Genomic DNA, 21,305 nt, shown 5'->3' on the forward strand with positions numbered 1-21,305 from the left:
TTATATATATAATTTTAAAATTTTATTTTATACATAAAAATATTTACTTTGATATAATTTTTAAATATTTCTTATACTTTTTCATAGTTTTTATCTTTTAATTTATTATTTCAAGTTTGAAACTTAGAATTATGAATGGGCCAATAAAGATTATAGTACACAAATGTTGGTAATTATAATAAAGCTTAAATCAAAATCAAATTAATACTAATGCAAAAAGAAAATCAATTCAACACTAAGAATGACAATAATATTGAATAGTTATTCTTTAGTTTTACATTGGTTTAGACAATTAAAATACATAATCTAATTTTAGTTTCCTTTAATATTTAGTCATGTAACTAATACTTATTAAACTTAATTTTAGCATGATTTAGTACTTTTAAACTATGATCATTTTCATTATGACTTGTTAATTTGCAATATTTGTTTTACACAATTTCATTATTATTATTTTTGTTGCATAATTTAGTGTCATTAGTCATATCATATTATGTTATATTTTTAAGAAACATCTTAGATAGTTGTATTTTGGTAGGACTAAAGAAATATTTGAAGTACAAGTAAACTATATGTTTGTATGAATAATTTACCGGAAAAACCCGAAACAACCCGAAAAACTGAAAAACCCGAGGTTGAAAAACCCGAGTTTTATTGGTTTGGTTTGATTTATAAATTTAAAAATCCGACACAAATGGTTTGGTTTGATATTTGAAAAACCGGAACCAACCCGGCCATGTACACCCCTATCCAAAATAGCTATAAATTTCTCCTCAAAAGCTAGATTCTGATTCAATTTCAGCGAGTCCCATATAATCACATGAAAATCATCAAAATGGTACTTCTTCAACATATACATATGAAATACCGAATGGACTAGAGTTGAGGTCAACTCAAATTTACTAATTTAAGAGTAAAACGAGGACATACATATAATGCAAAGAATTTTTTTGTAACATTTCTTTCGGAGTATACTAGGTTTCAAAACAATTGTTACTTTAGGAGTATATGAAGTACCATAAAATTTAACAAATTTTGATTATTATATACTAAATGAACTTAATCACTACGAGATTTATGAAATATATGTCGGGTTTTAAAGGTGTGAATAGGAAATGAAGGGTTGTGACTCTCCTGAAGGGTTGTGACTATGTCAAAGGGTTGTGACCTTTATGAAAGGTTGTGTACTTTCTAAAGGGTTGTGACCGTTTAAAAGGTTGTGTCTTTTCCAAAGGGTTGTGACCTTTCTAAAAGGTTGTCTTCTTTCCTAAGAGTTGTGACATTTACCCTTTGTTGGCTATAAATAGAGAGGTTTTCTCTCATTTTTCGGCATCGAATTCTTCCCTTCTTTTGCATACATTTCTTACAAAACAAAAATGATTGATCGTGTTTGTGTGTGTGATTCGTTGCTATCATTTTTAGTTCGTTGAAATTATCGAAGTTTGAGGTACCGCTACTTCTTTAATGGTTAATCCGTTTTATCTTGGGAGGAATTAATATACAACCTCGGGTATGTGAGGGGATTAAATTTCTTAAGGACACACAGTGAATTCTGTGGACTCGGATAGTTCTTTATTTTTTTTTCTTTTCATCTTTTATTATTTCTGGTTTTCTAATCTGAATATAGGAGATAACAGAAATTTAATATTGATGGTATTTTTTGTGGTAAGGAAATTACTTTTATTTTATGTGTTCTTTTTGTTGGGAAAAGAAAAAGAAAAGAATAAGAGAACTATTTCATTATATGATAAAAGAGATCTGGGGTGAATTAGTACTACTTTAATATGTTCGAGTATAATTTGTGTAGTATGTTTTACTTGGATGGGTAAGATTATTTTTATTTTCTTCCCAAGTGCATTGAAGCATTGCACCCCTTTAGTTTTCTTTTCAATAAGAAAAGTTATTATGTGCATAATTGTTAAGATATGCACTTTAATTTATTTATTTTCCCTATATTATTGGTTTATATAACTATGGGAAGAAGTAAATGAACAAATGTTGTCTCCTTAAATATTTGAACATGAGTTTAGTTTCTTGTTGAAATTAAATGTCTTCTTGAGGAAAATAGGAATATGATGGAAACTTAAAAAAAAATAGCAAGAAAAGTGACTTGCATGGATTCATTGCTGACAGATAGAATATATATGATTCAATGAGAGTAAAAATCAGGTTGTATCTTTATTTCCCTTGATTATTATTTTTCTTTTTCTATCATTTATAAGTTATGAGATTTATTTCATAAATGTTAGGATAGATGGTCATTATGTGATGATCTCAGAATATGTCTTTATTATTATTAATATGTATTATGTTTAGAGGGAAAAAAACTTTTGTAGCTTTCTACTCCATGTGAAATTTGGTTGTGTTTGACTTTTGGAGACTAAAATCTTTTGATTTTTTTTGCTCATTTGATTTGAAGAATATAAGAACTTCACGAACAAATCAGATTGTGTATTGATTTGAAGAATATAGAAACTTCACCAATTTGTTAAATACTCTGTTTGAATGAACATTCTGACTTTAAGAATACAAAATCTTCGTCAGGAATATTAAGGCTAAATGATTTGAAAAAGATAAAATCTTCATCGTTAGCTAGAAACAGTGTTGTATTTGAGGTTTCTGGAGATTAAAATCTTTTTGGTTTACTACTTTGTCTAAATATGAAACTGATTCGAAGAATATAAAAACTTCATCAGAATTCAAGGTTCATTCGGTTAACGATTAGAAGAATATAAAAACTTCATCGTTAAAATAGAAACAAGTTGAATAAAGATTAAATCTTTATTGTTAGTATTCTAAATACTAAGTGGTTTGTCTAATTGTGACAGAAATGAAAAAAAACACCAGTGACATAAAATTAGTGATTTTTGTGCCTGCAATGGGTGTTTCTATGGATTAAATCTCCAAAAGAAGGCTTCGTGTTGCCAATGTGTATTTTGATGGTACACAATATGAAAGCATGAGAAAAAATATGTGGAAAATAATTTCAAATACTTGAAAAATATTTTTGAGAACATATTTAAAATGTGGGGGGTTCTTTACTTGTGATAAACACAAAATTAGACTTACTATCTAATTTAAATTTGAAAGTACAAGATATGAAATTTAATGACTATCTTGTATTATGTTAGATCCACAAAATTCTTGGAATATATTTAATATTGTGGTCGTTGAGTCTCTCTTTACTAGTATATGATATGACTAGTATAAAACCACAAAATTATATTACTCGTTCAAAATAATTGTATTCTTTGATGAAAAAGTTTCACTTAAAATATTGTGATTTTTCATGAAAAGATGTCTATTGAAATATTTTTTTTTGTATAGACGTGAATATTGGTGAAAAGTGATATGTTATGTTTGTGTTGTAAAACATACATTTGGGTCATAATGCCCTTATTGGACCGATGAGACTATGGTCATGGGTAATTCTATAACAAATTGAATGTTATGGAAATGTCCTTCTGAAAAGGACATATGTCAAGGTGTTGACTCTAAAACAATGTCTGTATTTGAGAAATTTATAAAAAAGTAAAGAACAAAATATTTGTGCGAAAAGGTTACCTCACAGAAGGTCTTTTCAAACTTAGTATTTTTGTTTGTTCTTACTTGCTTGAATCAAATTGTTTGTGACATAAATGTTTGGGACATGTCAATTACAAAACCTTGCAAAAACTGATCAACTTAGAAGTTTTGCCTAACTTTTAGTGCAATAAATCAAAGGAATTTTAATACCTTAGAATTGATTTACACTAACATTTGTGATATGAAGTCAACACATCTCGTGGTGGGAAAAAGTGTTTCATAAATTTTATTGACAATTGCACTAGATATTGTTATGTTTATTTGTTGTATGGTAAGGATGAAGCAATAGAAACATATAGGCAATATAAAACTGAAGTTGAAAATCAATTGGATAAAAAGATTGTCATGATTAGAAGTGGTAGATATGGAGAATATGAATCTTCTTTTGCAGAAATATATTTGGAAAATGAAATCATCCATCAAATTACTGCACATTCTCACCTCAATCTAATGAAATTGTTGATAGATAAAAAAAAACAAACTTTGAAGGAAATGTTGAATGTCCTATTTATAAGTTCAGGTTTACCACAAAATTTGTGGGGGGTGCAATCATTATAGCAAAAGAGAACAACAAAAAGTTTGTATGTTCAGAAAGAGAGAAACAAAAAGTTTTGTTTGTTAGTAAAGGGAGTAACAAAAAAAAAGAAAAAACTTTTGTTTGTTAAGAAAGGGAGCAACAGAAAGTTGTGTTTGTTCAGGCTTTGTTGTATCCTGATAGAGAATTGTTTGTCGTCCCTTAAAGTTTATACAAGCAATAACTCTTGAAAGATAGTGATCAAACAATTTCCAATACAGTCTATTTTATATGAAAAATGGAAATGAGGGAACTATTCCCAAATGGGTCAAAATAGGACCTAAGACTTTGGATTGTATGTTCATTGGATATGCTACAAATAGTAAAGCATGTCGATTTATGGTTCATAAGTCCGAATCATCGGATAATCAAGTGAAGGGTCTAAACGACCTTGGAAAGAACCCAAGGAGAATGTACTTAATAAAGAGATTCAGAGGCGTAGTAAATGTCAATGGACAAATTACTTCTTCTGGGTTTGATTTTGTAACATTTCTTCTTGAAAATGAGTCCATATAGTCGAAGAAGATATGTCTTCTGTGGACTCATCCTATTTGAAAAGAGACTGTCAATAATATGATTGCTTCAATCTTGAGCAACCACACTTGAGAGTTGGTTGATCTTCCTCCAAGAAATAAACCTTTGGGTTCAAAGTGGATCTAAAAAAAAGGAAAAGAAGGTTGATGAAACTATTGGAAAATACAAAGCAAGACTTGTTGTCATAGGCTTTAGACAATAAGAAAGCCTTGTTTGACACATAATAGCCACTAACTAGGATTACATTAATTCAAATGTTAATTGCACTAGTTGCGGTATATGGCCTTCAAATTCGTCAAAATGGATGTGAAAATATTTTTTTAAAATGGAGAATTGGAGGAAGAAATTTACATGGAACAACCCGAGGGTTTTGTGGTTCCCAGTAAAGAAAAGAAAGTTTGTAAACTTGTTAAGACACTTTGTCGACTAAAAACAAGCGCTCAAATAATGACATGCGAAGTTTGACCAAACTATGTTGGCAAATGACTTCAACATTAATGAATGTGATAAATGTTTTTACATTAAAGACACTCCAAATCACAAGGTCATTGTTTTTTTTTATCTTGATGACGTGTTGATCATCAAAAGAGACATTTCTAACATAAATGCTACTAAGCATATGCTAGAAACTAACTTCGATATGAAAGACATTGAAGTTACTGATGTGATTGAAAATGTACTTGACAAATTCAAGTATTTGAATTTCAATATTGTCAAGACTCCAATAAATGTGAGCTTTGTACTTCAAAAGATGAAGACAAACGTGACTCACAATTGGATTATGCTAGAGTATTGAGAAATATGATATATATCATGAAGTGTACGCAATCAGATATAGCATGTGCTATTAGTAAACTGAGTTGGTTCACAAGTAATCTCAATCAAACTCATTGTATGACAATGAAAAAAGGTTTGGAGTATTTAAAACATACTTAAAAACTATTGTTTTGCATTATAACTAATATTCAACAGTATTGGAAGAACATAGTGATGCAAATTGAATCACTAAGGCAAATGAAGTAAAATCCACGAGTGAATATGTATTTACTCTTGGTGGACGAGCAATCTCTTGAAAATCTTCCAAACAGAAATGTATCTCTCGCTCTACTATGAAAACTGAGTTTATCACTCTAGATAAGGCCGGTGAAGAAGTTGAATGACTCCAAAATTTCTTGAAAGTTTTTTGGCTCAAACCTTTTAGCTCTAGTATGCATACACGGTGAGAGTTAAATTTTCAATAGGTAGGGCATGGAGCATGATGTATAACGGAAAGTNCAATTGGATTATGCTAGAGTATTGAGAAATATGATATATATCATGAAGTGTACGCAATCAGATACAACATGTGTTATTAGTAAACTGAGTTGGTTCACAAGTAATCTCAATCAAACTCATTGTATGACAATGAAAAAAGTTTTGGAGTATTTAAAACATACTTAAAAACTATTGTTTTGCATTATAACTAATATTCAACAGTATTGGAAGAACATAGTGATGCAACTTGAATCACTAAGGCAAATGAAGTAAAATCCACGAGTGAATATGTATTTACTTTTGGTGGACGAGCAATCTCTTGGAAATCTTCCAAACAGAAATGTATCTCTCGCTCTACTATGAAATCTGAGTTTATCACTCAAGATAAGGCCGGTGAAGAAGTTGAATGACTCCAAAATTTCTTGAAAGTTTTTTGTCTCAAACCTTTTAGCTCTAGTATGCATACACTGTGAGAGTTAAATTTTCAATAGGTAGGGCATGGAGCATGATGTATAACGGAAAGTCTCGTCATATATGACGTAGACATAATATCGTTAGAGAACTACTCTCTAGTGGAATTATCATAATTGACTATGTAAAGTCAAAGGATAATATGACGGATCCACTTATAAAAGGCCTAACTAGAGAGGAAGTTGATAGATTATCCAAGGGAATGAGACTATTGCCGAGGACAATTCATTGTGGCGGTAACTCTACCTAGAAGACTGGAGATCCCAAGATCTAGGTTCAAGGAGATCAAACAAAGTCATTGATGACGGTTCAACATTGTCAAAATATTTTTTTTATGGTCCATTCTCATGATAAGATAATGTTCAGTAACAAGGATAAATGCATTAAGACTTTTTAGTGGTTTCTAAGTTTGATACAGGGTATATCAAATGGTGTATCTACTGGATAACACATTTAGAAATCACCTATGTAAGTGTGAAGTGTAAGCCGCTTCAAGGAGAATCCGGTAAGGCCAGCTCTCTACGCACTTATAAACCAAGACGTGTTCATGACTGAAATGTACAAAATAATAAGAACCAAAAATAGTTCAAGGGTTGATTGTGTGACTTATGATGTCTAGGTATACAACAAAGCTCGACGGTTCAAAGTTATCAAATCTACCGATTGACCGAGTATATCCGATATATGTTCACTATGGAAAGTTCAAAGGGAAACCCACTTATCCAGATGCAATCAATCCTTACTTACGAATCACACAGTTTTTCATGCATATGTTTTAACAATAGCCATTCCCTATTCATGTGGGGGATTGTTGGGTTTTAAAGGTGTGAACAGGAAATGAAGGGTTGTGACTATGCTAAAGGGTTGTGACCTTTATGAAAGGTTGTGTCATTTCCAAAGGGTTGTGACCGTTTGAAAGGTTGTGCCTTTTCCAAAGTGTTGTGACCTTTCTGAAAGGTTGTCTTCTTTCCTAAGAGTTGTGACCTTTACCCTTTGTTGGCTATAAATAGAGAGACTTTCTCTCATTTTTCGGCATCGAATTCTTCCCTTTTTTTGCATACAAAACAAAATCGATCGATCGTGTCTGTGTGTGTGATTCATTGCTTTCATTTTGAGTTCGTTGAAATTATTGAAGTTTGAGGTACCACTACTTCTTTAATGGTTAATCTGCTTTATCTTGGGAGGAATTAATCTACAACCTCGGGTACTTGAGGGGATTAAATTTCTTAAGGACACACAGTGAATTTTGTGGACTTGGATAGTTCTTTGTTTTTTTTTCTTTTCATCTTTTATTATTTATGGTTTTCTAATCTGAATACATGAGATAACAATATAATAAAGGTAAATGCATATCTTTGATGATTTTAAAGTATTTAAGACAAATTCTTGTGCTGATAACACATTATGAAATAAATACTATAAAGTAAATACAATAGAGACATCAGACAAGTATAGAGAAGCTGATATATTATTCATCTTCGAACTGATATACAATGAACTGAATTGTCTTCCTATTTATAGAAGAAAGAAAGTTGTTGCGAGGCTTTTCAGAAGTTACTGACAAGTTGTGTGTGTAAGCTACTTTCAAGTTGTATGTTTGAACTACTTGCAAGTTGTATATATGCTTAATTGCAGGTGTGAGGAAGTTGCTACATCAAGGATTTTCAAGAAACTCTGAGCTACTTACAAGTTGTATGTTTGATTACAAAATTATTCAAGAAAATTGTGTAATAGTGTATTTATAACAAACTTAATATTTTAAAATTGATATTTCACTAGTTTGAGCACGCGAACAAAGTTGGTACTCTAAGGAAAGTTTGGTATCTGATTTGAAAGTGACTTATACATGTACGTATTAAATTTTGTATAAGTAATATCATGCTTGATAGTTGGCTAGGAGGTAAATTATTCATATATATTAAATTAATATGATGTTGGTTTAAATTTATAAGTAATGAGAGAATCTATATATCATTTTATGGTAGGATAGAAGATGGAATAACTAATAAATGAATAATTAAACCTCGTAAAATCAATACATTACATAAAATAATTCATGAATTCTCTCGTAACTAATTTCTGCATAACTCTAACACATTGCCAAATGACGGTCGTTTAACTACCTGTAAGTTTACTATAAATTAAATCTCCCAAGCCTAAACGATGCAATTCTCTCTGTTTCAATTTGTTTATCCTATTTTAACATACATAATTTATAAATTTGAAATCTTAAATTAGATATATATAAACTATACCAAAATATTATTTACTTATATGATTTTAAATATATCACGTGAAACATTCTTTTTAAAACTAAACCAAAAAGAAAAGGAGAGGAAGTAATCTATTTGGTTGGTAGAATATTGATTTTGATTCNCCAAATGACGGTCGTTTAACTACCTGTAAGTTTACTATAAATTAAATCTCCCAAGCCTAAACGATGCAATTCTCTCTGTTTCAATTTGTTTATCCTATTTTAACATACATAATTTATAAATTTGAAATCTTAAATTAGATATCTATAAACTATACCAAAATATCATTTAATTATATGATTTAAATATATCACGTGAAACATTCTTTTTAAAACTAAACCAAAAAGAAAAGGAGGGGAAGTAATCAATTTGGTTGGTAGAATATTGATTTTGATTCTTTGTATAAATATAGTAAGAAATTAAACCATTGCAGTAACATCATACTAATTTCCAAAACTGCCAGCTTTGCATGAAATAACTCTTATCAAATCTCTCTCTCAAACACAGAGCAGTATATAGCAAAGAGATAAAGAGGAAGAGACTTTGAAAAGTGAAAGCAATTTGAGTTGTTTTTTGTTTGTTTGTTTGTTCTTCTCTGTAAATGGGATAGAAGAAAAAATGAGTTTACTGAAGCAGCAACAATGACTGCAACAGACTCTTAACTTCCCTCTTTCTATCTCTCTCTCCCCTTTTCCTTTTCAAGAATTGGGGTTTGGTCACTTTCTTCAAAGATTCAATCTTTGAGTTCTTTTGAAGAAAAAAAAAAGAACCTTTCTTTAATTTCAGTACACTTTTTGTTTTTTGAGGAGAATTGAGTTACTAAAATGAAAGGGTTGGAGTTACCAAGTTGGCTTGGTTTCTTATGTGGTTGATATTGATTGACTTGACCCCACTTGAGAATATAAGTTACTTGAGAAAAAAAAAATCAAATCTTTTTGGATATATCCACTCTGTTCTTGCACTGTTCCATTTCCAATTTTGGCTTTTAGGGGTTCTTTTTGGCCTGAAACTCTTGGAGGGTTCAAGTTAAGCAGTAGTTCTTGGATTTGATCTGAGAGATGGAAATTGATGAAGAGAATAATGAAAATAAAGGAGGGATGTGGGATTTAGAGCAAAAGCTTGATCAGCCTATGGATGAGGAGGCTGGAAGGCTAAGAAATATGTATAGAGAAAAGGTAACATGTACCTTTCTTTTGTGTGCATGAAATTGATTCCTCAGGAATAGGTTATTGTCAAAGATACCTTTTTTTTAGGGACCTTTTGCTTTCTGCTTGCTTTACTTCTTTACTGTTTCTCTTTACTTTTCCCCCCCTTTTAGTTTTAGCCAAAGCACTGCTGGATTCATTTGATTAATTGAACTTTTATGTGTTAGCACTCAATCAGCTTAAAGATGCTTGGATGATTTGTTGCCTACTTGATCTTATTGCATGAGTAGTTTGCAGTCTCATAAAATATGTATGTAAAGAATTACATGGATCTAGTAAGACATTAATTAGTTCATCTGCCACTATAGATGATTGGATAGCTATTCTATAAGATCTAGAGAATGATTTTAGGTTGATATCAAATAACATGTGTGTGTACATATATTTAATGTATGGTTATGTAGTTCATCGTGTGTAGACTTGTATACTTCATCTTTATGAATGCAACAGTAATGAATGATCAAAAACAGATAACTGAAATTGTACATCATCTGCAAACTTCATACTTGCATTTCTTTGAATGTGGTTATGACCCGGTGCTTGCTCTAATTTCGTTGATCACAAAGTGAGCAACTTATGGATCATTTTAGTTATGCTCATTGTTTAGCGAGTTGCCTGATTCATGTGTCTTAATTCAGAAATTCTCGACATTGTTGTTATTGCGGCTTGCTTATCAGAGTCTTGGAGTGGTGTATGGTGACCTTGGGACATCTCCTTTGTATGTCTACAATAATACATTTCCCCGTGGAATTGAAGATCCAGAAGATGTCATTGGAGCACTCTCATTAATTATATACTCTCTTACGCTTATCCCTCTCCTCAAGTATGTTTTCATAGTATGTAGAGCAAATGACAATGGCCAAGGTAAGCTGATTTTGAAGTAAAAGTTACACATCTGATTAATATATTGATACCTTGTATCTGTGTATGCATGTCCTATGATTAGTAAGTGTTCCATGACTGCTTCAAAAGTCAGAGAAGGATGTCTAAATGAAATTATTCTGTGTAGCTGAAAATTCTAACTCTGTACTACTAACACATTTTGGAAATGGCATATATGATGATTTAGCTTTGATTGTCCACCTTTCATTGGCTGGATTAAGATAGCTATCCTTTCTCTCAGTTTGAAGACAGGCCAATTAGAGAGAACAGAGAACTGTAATTTCTAGGTTACAACTAGGAACCTAGCATTGATAATCAGGGCTAAAAATCAACAGGATGCGGGAAAGAGTGTGTGTTGTGTAAGGTGGGGTGAGAGACGGAGAAACTATAGAACAGATATATCAAGAAACTAATATACCTAATATTCTGGACTTGCTTTCTTCTTGGAGAAAATGAAATCAATGGTGAGGCTGTAGGTATGGCAACAACAACAACATACCCAGTGTAATCCCACAAGTGGAGTCCAGGGAGGGTGGTGTGTACGTAGACTTTACACCTACCTTGTGAAAGTAGAAAGGTTGTTTCCCTAATAGACCCTCGGCTCAAGTAAAACATTTTGAAGAAGGTATGAAAAGGGAATACAATATTGAAGAAGCCATGATGCGGCTGTAGGTATGGGGAAGAAAAAAAATTCTGACTGAAATGCATAATGCTGCTGATTCCTCCTAGTTTGACACAGAAGATTCCTTTATTTTCTCTAGGATTTTGTATGATTGCAGCCAATGGTAGGACATCTGTTTCAGATTTGACATGGTCTATAAAACTCTCTTTCCTGTGAAATATTTTATATGATTTATTAACAATATGGTTTTAAAATTTGTTTTGACAAGCAAAATGGTCATTGCTCCTTAAGCAATTTGGGTGATGCTTCTCGGTCCCTACTCCCTTTCTTTTTGGTATCTATTGTAATTAAAGTTTCAATACTCTTCCTTTCCCCCATTCATTTTCATGTCACCTAAGTTGATATATGACAACAATTCACCTGCACTTACTACTTACCTTCAGAAAAACTCCTTTTTTTACTTCACATAGATAATAATAGATGGAAGAACTTCTAGAAGACTAGAGAATGACTGATATTCTCATTCCCATTGCCTATGTTTTCCAAATCTAGAATAAATGTATACAAAAGAGGATAAATTGTATATTATTTCGCGTAAATAAAAAGTTACGATCAACCAAAAGAAGACTTCTGATCTTGATAGAGATTATGCCCTGCAGAAACACACCACATTCCAGGCATGGTTCTAACCTTATGCACCATACCACCACCAGCAACAGCATAGTATTTGTCCATTCTTCTTATCGCCATAATCTCGATATTTAATAGCTAAAACCTCATTAAGCAAAGATGTGGCAACACAGTGTTCCTCAAGCAACTCAAACTATTTCTTGCCATCTGTCACAATGCGATGAACAATATAAAGACAACTTAGAATGAGTCTTAGATTCTTAGCCACTCAATCCTACTTACATGAAACCCTGAAATTTCATCTTACACCTCTCAAAATAAGGAACCACTGCAGCATGCTTAGGAGGTATGATAAGATTCTTGACAAGAAATATGACGCAAGATTATCTGTTATAGAACTGTAATTAATAAAGAGGATTAGCTCCTGTTAACCTGGTACACCACAACCCACTTGTTCAGTCACTGCATCGATTGAAGCACTCAAACTGTTGCAGTCGACTAAGCTCTCTTTGTCGAAAAGGAAAAGACAGTCTAGCATCCCCAAAGCGGTCTTCCCAATTCTTTTGTATTACTAACCAAGCAATCCCAGAGGCCAAGCTGGCACAATTTGGAACAGCAGGGATAATGGGCTCTCTACCTTTCTCCACTTAAATAGCAGGCTTTAGTTTGTGATAGATTCATACCCGGGACGTGCGCCTAACCCACACATCATGTTCCGCTCTCTTACTACTAGACCAAGCTTAGTCTAATTGGAGATGTGAGCAGTCTATCCAATTATTTTGCCCTCAACTTAGTCTAATTGGAGATGTTTTATCACAAGGAATTGTCTCTTGAAGTCCTCTCAAATTAAAATGTTAAATGTGAACCGAATATTTTCCCTCTATTACCATCAAATGATACCTTAAAACAAAAAAGAGTACTAAGAAACCATACCTCCTAGATTGCAATATGTAGTCTTTGGTCTGCCTGTCATTATCCATTAGGCTGACTCCGATCCTCCATTAGACAAGAGAACCTGTACTGATACTAAGAAACCATGCCTCCTATAAGTAGCTCATATTGCTATAAGGACAGAGTGTTACAATATGAAATTGGACAAATGAGAGATTCTCTAATCAAAATTAATGCCTTTGCTTAATATTTTCTAGCTTGACAAGAGATATCGAATTTTGATTCTTAATTTTTATTATATGCCAAAACAACCTTCTTATGTGACTGTCTCATAGATAGGAATGCTTTCCTGAATATTAATGTTTTTTGGTATGGACTGTTTTGTTTAGAAATTGAGGCTAGTTGTTCACTGCAGCAAACCGATTCTCTAATTTTGATGATATTATGAAAGCTTCACTAAGTAAAATTGAACTTCATTTTAAAATCAACTGATATGACTTTGTATTGGTCATTCATCAGATTTTGTCACATTAGGTTAAGATAGTTGCTGTTTGTTTCTTTATGTTTTTCTGAATTCCTAACTATTGTGCAACTATAGTGAATCACGAGATACATTTTCTGATAATTACTTGGTACCTTGTCAGTTTGATGTAATTATAACTTCTCTCTGCCAGAATCTTCAGCTACATGTTCCTAATGCAAGAATTAGATAAATAAAAGAAGCATCAATATAAGTATTCTATGATGCACTAGGGTGGAAGAACTGAATTTACCATTTTCAGGTGGGACTTTTGCTCTTTATTCATTACTCTGTCGACAAGCTAAGATAAATACAATTCCAAACCAACACCGAACTGATGAGGAGCTGACAACTTATAGCCGTAGCACATTCCATGAGCATTCATTTGCTGCGAAAACAAAAAGATGGTTGGAGGCATATCCATATAGGAAGAACACACTTCTTATTCTTGTAGTTGTTGGCACCTGCATGGTAATTGGTGATGGAATTCTCACTCCTGCCATATCAGGTACATTAGTTTGAAGTTCATCTTGTACTTGTCAGCTGTTACTGACTAGGTTGACATTCATCACTTATTATTTAGTGAAGAACTCTACCTGATAATATTTTTCTAGAAAACCAATCTTATCAGCCGGTATAGATAAAACTCAATGATTAGAAACGACACTTCAATACATTTCTAGTATAGTGTACCTGCTGATAGTTTTACTGTACTTAGATTATATTGATGACTACTTGTTGAACTTGTATTTAGTGATTAGAGTAGGAAATAAAGACAACATGCATCCATCACAAAAAGTACTTGAGTTGCACTCTATAGAATCCACTATTGCTAGCGTTGTTCGTTTCTTGTAGCTACTCCTTGTACATCCAAACTCACCATTTGATGGTGGAAATGCCATTTAAGTTGTCAAGAATCTACATTGTATGCTTCACCATATTTAATTTCTTTTAATGCTTCTAAACCCACAAATTGATAAGGAAACTGTCAATTGAAGTTTGGCAACAACATCTGAGATTGATTGACGATTATCTCTACTTTTCTTGGTGGGGATTCCACTTTAGTAACAAGTTACTTGATATTACTAAGATTCTGCTTTGGCGAAAGCTACTTGTTGCTTTTTACCAATAATTTTAACCAATAAAACACCATGCTTGACCAACACATAGTATTATATACTTCTGCGCTTCTCTTGATGAAAGTCATGAGAGGCGAGGATTAAAGATTTGCTAACATGATGATGTTGATTAGAATTAGCTTGGCTACAAGAACGCGACTTAGTAAGAGACCGACAGTACACCATAAAAGAGGTTATGCTCTAACCTGATTGGAGTATCGGCCTACTGTGCTTGTTTATACTGATACATGAGGATATTCCCTGTCAACTAAACCTCCTTCAAAGCTAACCTCCCCTAGTGTATTTCATGAACAAAATGAGCATTTCACCAATAGTTTCCAGCTCAAAGGCAAGTTGGCTGCTGAGACATATATGAAAAGCCAATTCTACATCATTGTAACGTGATTCCTAAAGGTGAACCCTATGAATTCTAGAGGGGATCCTGGTGCATGGATTATCATTTAGTCCTATGTGCCACTTAGTTCCCCGTGCTTCTTTTTGGTGTTTTTTGAGTTCTGACTTTTCGTCATCTATTTTAGTTTTTCAGCTTGCTCCATCAATGCCGACCTGATGCTTTTTCTTGGGTCAAGCATGACTTGAATTGAAGATTTCTTCCTACTCTGATATCATACTGACTTCTGTGATTGACTTCAAGCTTACATTTTAGAGATGATATTCTTATTTATTTTAGTTGTTCAACACTTCTTACTCTTGTTCTAGTAAAAAAGTTTTCCTAAAAAACTTACTCTCCTTCCCAGAAAGAATAACAAATTCGAAGGGTTAAAGCATTTAATTTCTTGTAAATCTGGACATTGATGATTGGTCCCTCAAGCTTCTTTGAAATAGTTGACATATTTAGGAAGTACATGAAAATTACTATATATCATGTTGACACTTAAAAATATTTTAGACATATGCTGTGAAAGGTCCCTTCATGACAATGTTTGACTGGACAGGAAATTTACGAGAGAACAAAGATTTTTGAAACTTGTGGTCTTAAATGTCCCATGAGATTTACAGATTTCCGTGGCGGTTAAAGCATGCCATTAAGGGTAAATTGTGAAGTTTAAAGTTAATTTGTTTCCAAAGAAAATAAATGTTATATTGTTTTTGGAACAGATTGATTGGAAATAGTGCCAAAAAATGGAACAGAGGAAGCAATAATCAAAGAAACAATTGTGTGATTCTCTAAATAGTAATAGTGTCATATGAAGTGGGACAGTGAATCTATATATGTTTGTTGTTTCTTCTCCGTAAAATCTTAATTTGAAGTTATTATAGTAGAAAATTCAAAGTTAAAAGGAGGACTTCTTGTGGGAAGTGATTCTTGCTATCATGGATGCCGAGGGCATGATAGGTTTTGAGGCATGTTGTAACCTCATAAAGGGAAGGAGTGTGGAATGATATAACGATTTGGATTGAAGTATTTTTCAAATCATCAGGTTCCCAGTTGATAATGATTAGCACATCTGATTCTGGCTCACAGTATTTGTAGAGGCTAAACCTTGAAGAGAGAATTCCCAGCTTACTCTCTTCATTGTCAATAAGCATGTCACGGTAGCTAAAATACTCAGAAAGAACAAAATACCAAAGTGTCCTAGGAAGTATCGTTGAGAAGATCTATCTAGGATTAGGAATGAGACAAGTTCAAGGATTTCCTGACAAAGATCTATGGCCATCAGAGCTCATAGAGGATGACAGAATGATGTTGAAAAGGGTATACGACAGATGCTTATGGTGGGAATGAGGCTTGGATGGAAGTCAGTTTGGTAGAGAAAAGCATCTAAGAAAGTGATGACTTTTTCATGGTATCTACATGGAATGCTTTCTTAAAGGCATTTTAAAATTTATTAGGTAATTTTCTTAAAAGCAGATTAGTAAGAGGAGATGATGTTTGTTAAGTTGGTGTTGCATGTGTTAGTCATAATGGGAAGAGATGGACCACCTAGTACTGCATTATAATTTTATTTCTGTTTATGGACCTTCGTATACTTTTATTTTATGTAGCTTAGGTTCTCTCAAACAGTGGTGAAATGCTATGGCAAGTACGTGCATTGAGAAACAAAAGCTGCCTTTGTTGTGTGCTTTTGAGATTTTTTACTTCATTTGTATTTTGGTGTAATGAAAAGAATTCCTTTTTGTCAAATTAGTTGAGGATAGGTTTTGGACTTGTTAGGAAATATATATATATATTATAACTTAATTTTCACTTCTATTTTATTTAGTATGATGATAATATGATATGAGCTTAATGAAGAAATGGGGATTCATATAGTGATCCCAACTTGTTTGGGACTGAGGCATAGTTGTTGTTGTCGTTGTCGAATTAGTTAGAGGAAATTTTGGAACTTCATGTCTTGATTTTGTATGTGATGACACTTGTTTTGGTGTAATAATCAACCAAAAGATTTTTTATTTATCAAAGAGAAGTATACTTCTATTTTGCAAGAAAGTACTTATGCAGAATATTTTTCTCAGTTCTTTCGGCTTCTGGTGGGATCAAGGTGGACCATCCGAAGATGAGTAATGGTATTAATCTACCTTCCAACTACCTTTCTTTGATGTGTTTGTTAATTACAGCTTGTTTACTTGCATCTCTTTCAGTTATTTATGACTTACAAAGAAATTCATTATTCTGCTTGTTGATGCAGATGTAGTAGTGGTTGTTGCTGTCATTATATTAGTTGGTTTGTTTAGCTTACAGCATTATGGCACAGACAGAGTGGGTTGGCTGTTTGCCCCAATTGTGCTGCTTTGGTTTCTTTTAGTAGGGGGTATTGGTATCTATAACATCTGGAAATACGATAGCTCTGTTTTACGGGCTTTTTCTCCTGTCTACATATATCGGTATTTTAAAAGGGGAAAAAGAGATGGTTGGACATCACTGGGAGGGATCATGCTCAGCATTACAGGTTTTTTCCTCTTGCCCTTTTCTCTCTTTTCAAACATCTTTTTTTTTTGGTTATTTGTCAATAGTTATTACAGCACCAAGGTGATGAGTGTGTGCTCCTACTTATAATTGCTTGGCTCGCTATTTCAGGAACAGAAGCACTTTTTGCTGATCTTGCTCATTTTCCAGTGTCAGCAATACAGCTTGCTTTCACGGTCATTGTTTTCCCTTGCCTTCTTTTAGCTTATTCTGGACAAGCAGCTTACCTCATGCAAAATACGGATCACGTTGCTGATGCATTCTATCGATCTATTCCAGGTATTTCTCGCTCTTGAACTTTGATAATGTCAAAAGTGATGTTTTTTTCTCAATGGTGATAAAACAGATAAACATTGTGTGGACCTAAAAGGTCGTAATATCGATAGAGCTCTGGCCTCTGAGTGAAGATTGGAGTATCTTTGGCAAAGTGCACATTCAGTACACAGAAAAATAGCCTGTTACCACTTTATCTAATCATTGAGTTAGAGAACATACTCATTGGAGAGGATATATAAGAGAAACTAAGTGTGGGGTAACCAGTGAGATGTCAAGAAGGACTTGTCGCGAGCAAGGTTGTGGCTGAAGAGTAGTGATAGAGGAGAATCTGAGACTTCCTTTGCCAATAGAGACATAACCAAATTCTTTTTAAATGATTTTTCACAAATCCAAAATTCTTAAATCAAGCACCACTTACCTATTGAAGCTTTTTTTTGGGGGGGATAAAGCCACTTACCTATTGAAGCTAAAGAGTACACCTTATCTCTTGTAATGGAAACATCCCTTTTTTCTTTCTAGTGATTATCAGACACAGATGATTTCTTTTCCATGTAACAAGACTTGAATGCTATGACGAAGGGTGGTCCACTGTATCCTATTCATTGTTACTAACATTTAACAAGCTATAAGGATTCATGTATTGGGTAGGACAGGATCTCTGAATATGGGGCGGGAGGTTGTGGCTTGGAAACATGTTCATAAATTCCTAAATACTCTGATCATGTAACATTGATATTGTTTGCACATTTACTATGTTAATAATTCAAACTGAGCCTATTTTATTTTCACGTAATTCTAAAAAGCACTAATCAGGTTATATATCATGTCATAGTGTACAGTCTATGTGGATTACCATTTTCCGCCTACCTTTGAAGAAAAAAGAGGGAAACAAAGTAGAATTATCAAGGAAGATATGGTAGTAGTAAAAGGTTACTAAATATATTAGTATAATGTATCTGGCCAGAAATAATCTTTTTTTCTTGATGCAGAAAGCATATACTGGCCAGTTTTTGTCATTGCAACTTTAGCTGCTATTGTTGCCAGTCAGGCTACCATATCTGCAACTTTTTCAATAATCAAGCAAGCTCTAGCACTTGGCTGTTTCCCAAGAGTAAAGGTTGTGCATACATCAAAGAAGTTCTTGGGGCAGATATATATTCCTGATATTAATTGGATTCTTATGGTTCTTTGCATTGCCGTTACTGCTGGATTTAAAAATCAAAGCCAAATAGGCAATGCTTACGGTGAGTTTGTGCCTTACATCTAATATTTCTTGATTCCTTTGGTATTTTAAACATGCAAAGACAGATTTCAGTCTTGATAAGATTAAATTTCTGAGGGGACACTGGTTGACTGATAAATATATTTCTGTTTGTTGTCTTCCTTTATGTATGGTCCTTATTAGGGGTTCATAGCTATTTCTGGTGATAGAGTTACATGCACTCGAGCTGATGCATGTTGATGGTGTACTTAATCAGATCATTGTAGGTTACTGTAGTTCTCTTTGGTGCTTTCGCTGACATGCATGCTAAAGTTACAAGTTTGTTAATGAAGTGAAGTCTGGAGTTCAACAATTAGAATGTAGTTTAATATTAGCACGAGCTAATCAGCTGTCCATGGTTTAGGTTTCTTTCCTTGTCATTTGGAGGAGAGAAAGATAAGGTGTGTCTATTGGTTCAACAATAAAATTGAAGTGGCACATCAGTTTAAAGTTGTCCCAACAAAATCAAACCAGAAGATGTATCCATCTTTTCATATTAATAATCCCTGTTCTGAAGTCTTGCAATTGATTTCTTATTACTGTTGACAACAGCCTTACCTTGAAACTCACTAGTTGACATGGCATTTGTTGAACAGGAACAGCAGTGGTGATAGTCATGCTGGTGACGACATTGCTCATGACTTTGATAATGTTACTAGTATGGCACTGTCATTGGGTTGTTGTCCTTATCTTCACTGTCTTATCTCTGGTGGTTGAATGTACCTACTTCTCAGCAGTACTTTTTAAGCTTGACCAGGGTGGTTGGGTTCCCCTCGTGATTGCTGCAGCTTTTCTTGTCATCATGTATGTATGGCATTATGGAACAGTGAAACGCTATGAATTTGAGATGCACAGCAAGGTATCTATGGCATGGATTCTTGGGCTTGGCCCCAGTTTAGGATTGGTACGTGTGCCAGGAATTGGACTCGTGTACACCGAGCTAGCTAGTGGAGTGCCTCACATCTTTTCTCACTTCATTACCAACCTACCTGCTATACACTCAGTTGTGGTATTTGTGTGTGTAAAGTACCTTCCTGTTTATACAGTTCCAGAAGATGAAAGATTCCTTGTGAAACGGATAGGACCGAAGAATTATCACATGTTCCGCTGTGTTGCTAGGTATGGTTACAAAGACCTCCATAAGAAGGATGATGACTTTGAGAAAAAGCTTTTCGATAATCTCTTTATGTTTGTCCGGCTGGATTCGATGATGGATGGCTGCTCTGACTCTGATGAATACAGCTTATATGGACAGCAAACCCAACATTCAAGAGATTATAATGGGAACTCATCTACTGCAAATATTGAACTCAGTTATTCATCAATGGACTCGATAGCCCCTGCCAAATGTCATCCTCAGGGAAACAGCACAATCACATCATCAGGCCACGAGAGCAGCCAGACCGAAGTAGATGAATTGGAATTCTTAAACAGTTGTAGAGATGCTGGGGTTGTACACATACTTGGGAACACTGTAATTAGAGCAAGAAGGGAATCCAGGTTTTATAAGAAACTTGCTATAGACTATATATATGCATTCCTTAGGAAAATATGCAGGGAAAATAGTGTCATCTTCAATGTACCGCATGAGAGCCTCTTGAATGTTGGACAGATTTTCTATGTGTAAATTAACAATTCGAATATTATGGATTTTCTTCACTGTCTCATCTCTTGTATTATACAGTAACTTTTTTCTTTTGGATAATAGCAGTGCACTGTTTTGATAAGATGAATGCACATAATTATTTGTACAACTGGCTGCATAGAAGAATGCAACTGTTGCAAAATTTGGGATTTTATTAGTAGGTGGCATTCCCTCTTAGTTTTGAGTAGGCGCAGCCATTCTGTTTTGGTTAATATGCCTTCTATAGTAGATTATCAAATTGCTGACTTTGAAAATACTACTTAATATAATTGCCTCTAATTCTCAAATAATCTCCTGTAGATGTCCCATTTGTATTGTGAAGTAGTGAACATAGCCTTCTCCTAATTTGCTTATAGGCATAATACATAATCAAACACTCAAATTTGGCCCAAATTAACAAATAAGCACTTCAATTTTGAGAGCACACATCTAAACACCTCAACTTGGCACAGGCAGTCTCAATGTGTAGTTGACAATACCACCTGCAGACAACATAAAGAATACAAGTGTTCAAGTACACAGTGGAGACGTGCGGAGGTATCTAAATGTGCATACTCAAATTTAGAATGCTTCCTTGCCAGTTGAGTGTCTTGCTTATATACAAATACAATAAATATACTTTATAACGAAAAGAATTTACATAGTTCTCCCTG

General features: G+C 33.6%; 2 protein-coding genes across 3 annotated transcripts in view; both read left to right on the forward strand.

Annotated features, from left to right (window-relative positions):
• The window catches only part of LOC125846928 (urease accessory protein D), a 586,865-nt gene that overhangs the window by 423,602 nt on the left and 141,958 nt on the right, over window positions 1-21,305 (forward strand). The gene's annotated exons all lie outside the window — the stretch shown is intronic.
• LOC125846920 (potassium transporter 11) lies at window positions 9,407-20,674 on the forward strand. Its single transcript, XM_049526613.1, has 8 exons — window positions 9,407-9,848; window positions 10,517-10,742; window positions 13,686-13,931; window positions 17,020-17,070; window positions 17,193-17,453; window positions 17,582-17,749; window positions 18,736-18,990; window positions 19,604-20,674. The coding sequence occupies exons 1-8, from the start codon at window positions 9,732-9,734 to the stop codon at window positions 20,632-20,634; spliced, it is 2,355 nt and encodes a 784-aa protein (XP_049382570.1). The 5' UTR covers window positions 9,407-9,731; the 3' UTR covers window positions 20,635-20,674.

The sequence above is a fragment of the Solanum stenotomum genome, chromosome 12 (genome assembly GCF_019186545.1).
Source record: "Solanum stenotomum isolate F172 chromosome 12, ASM1918654v1, whole genome shotgun sequence".
NCBI classification, from domain to species: domain Eukaryota; kingdom Viridiplantae; phylum Streptophyta; class Magnoliopsida; order Solanales; family Solanaceae; genus Solanum; species Solanum stenotomum.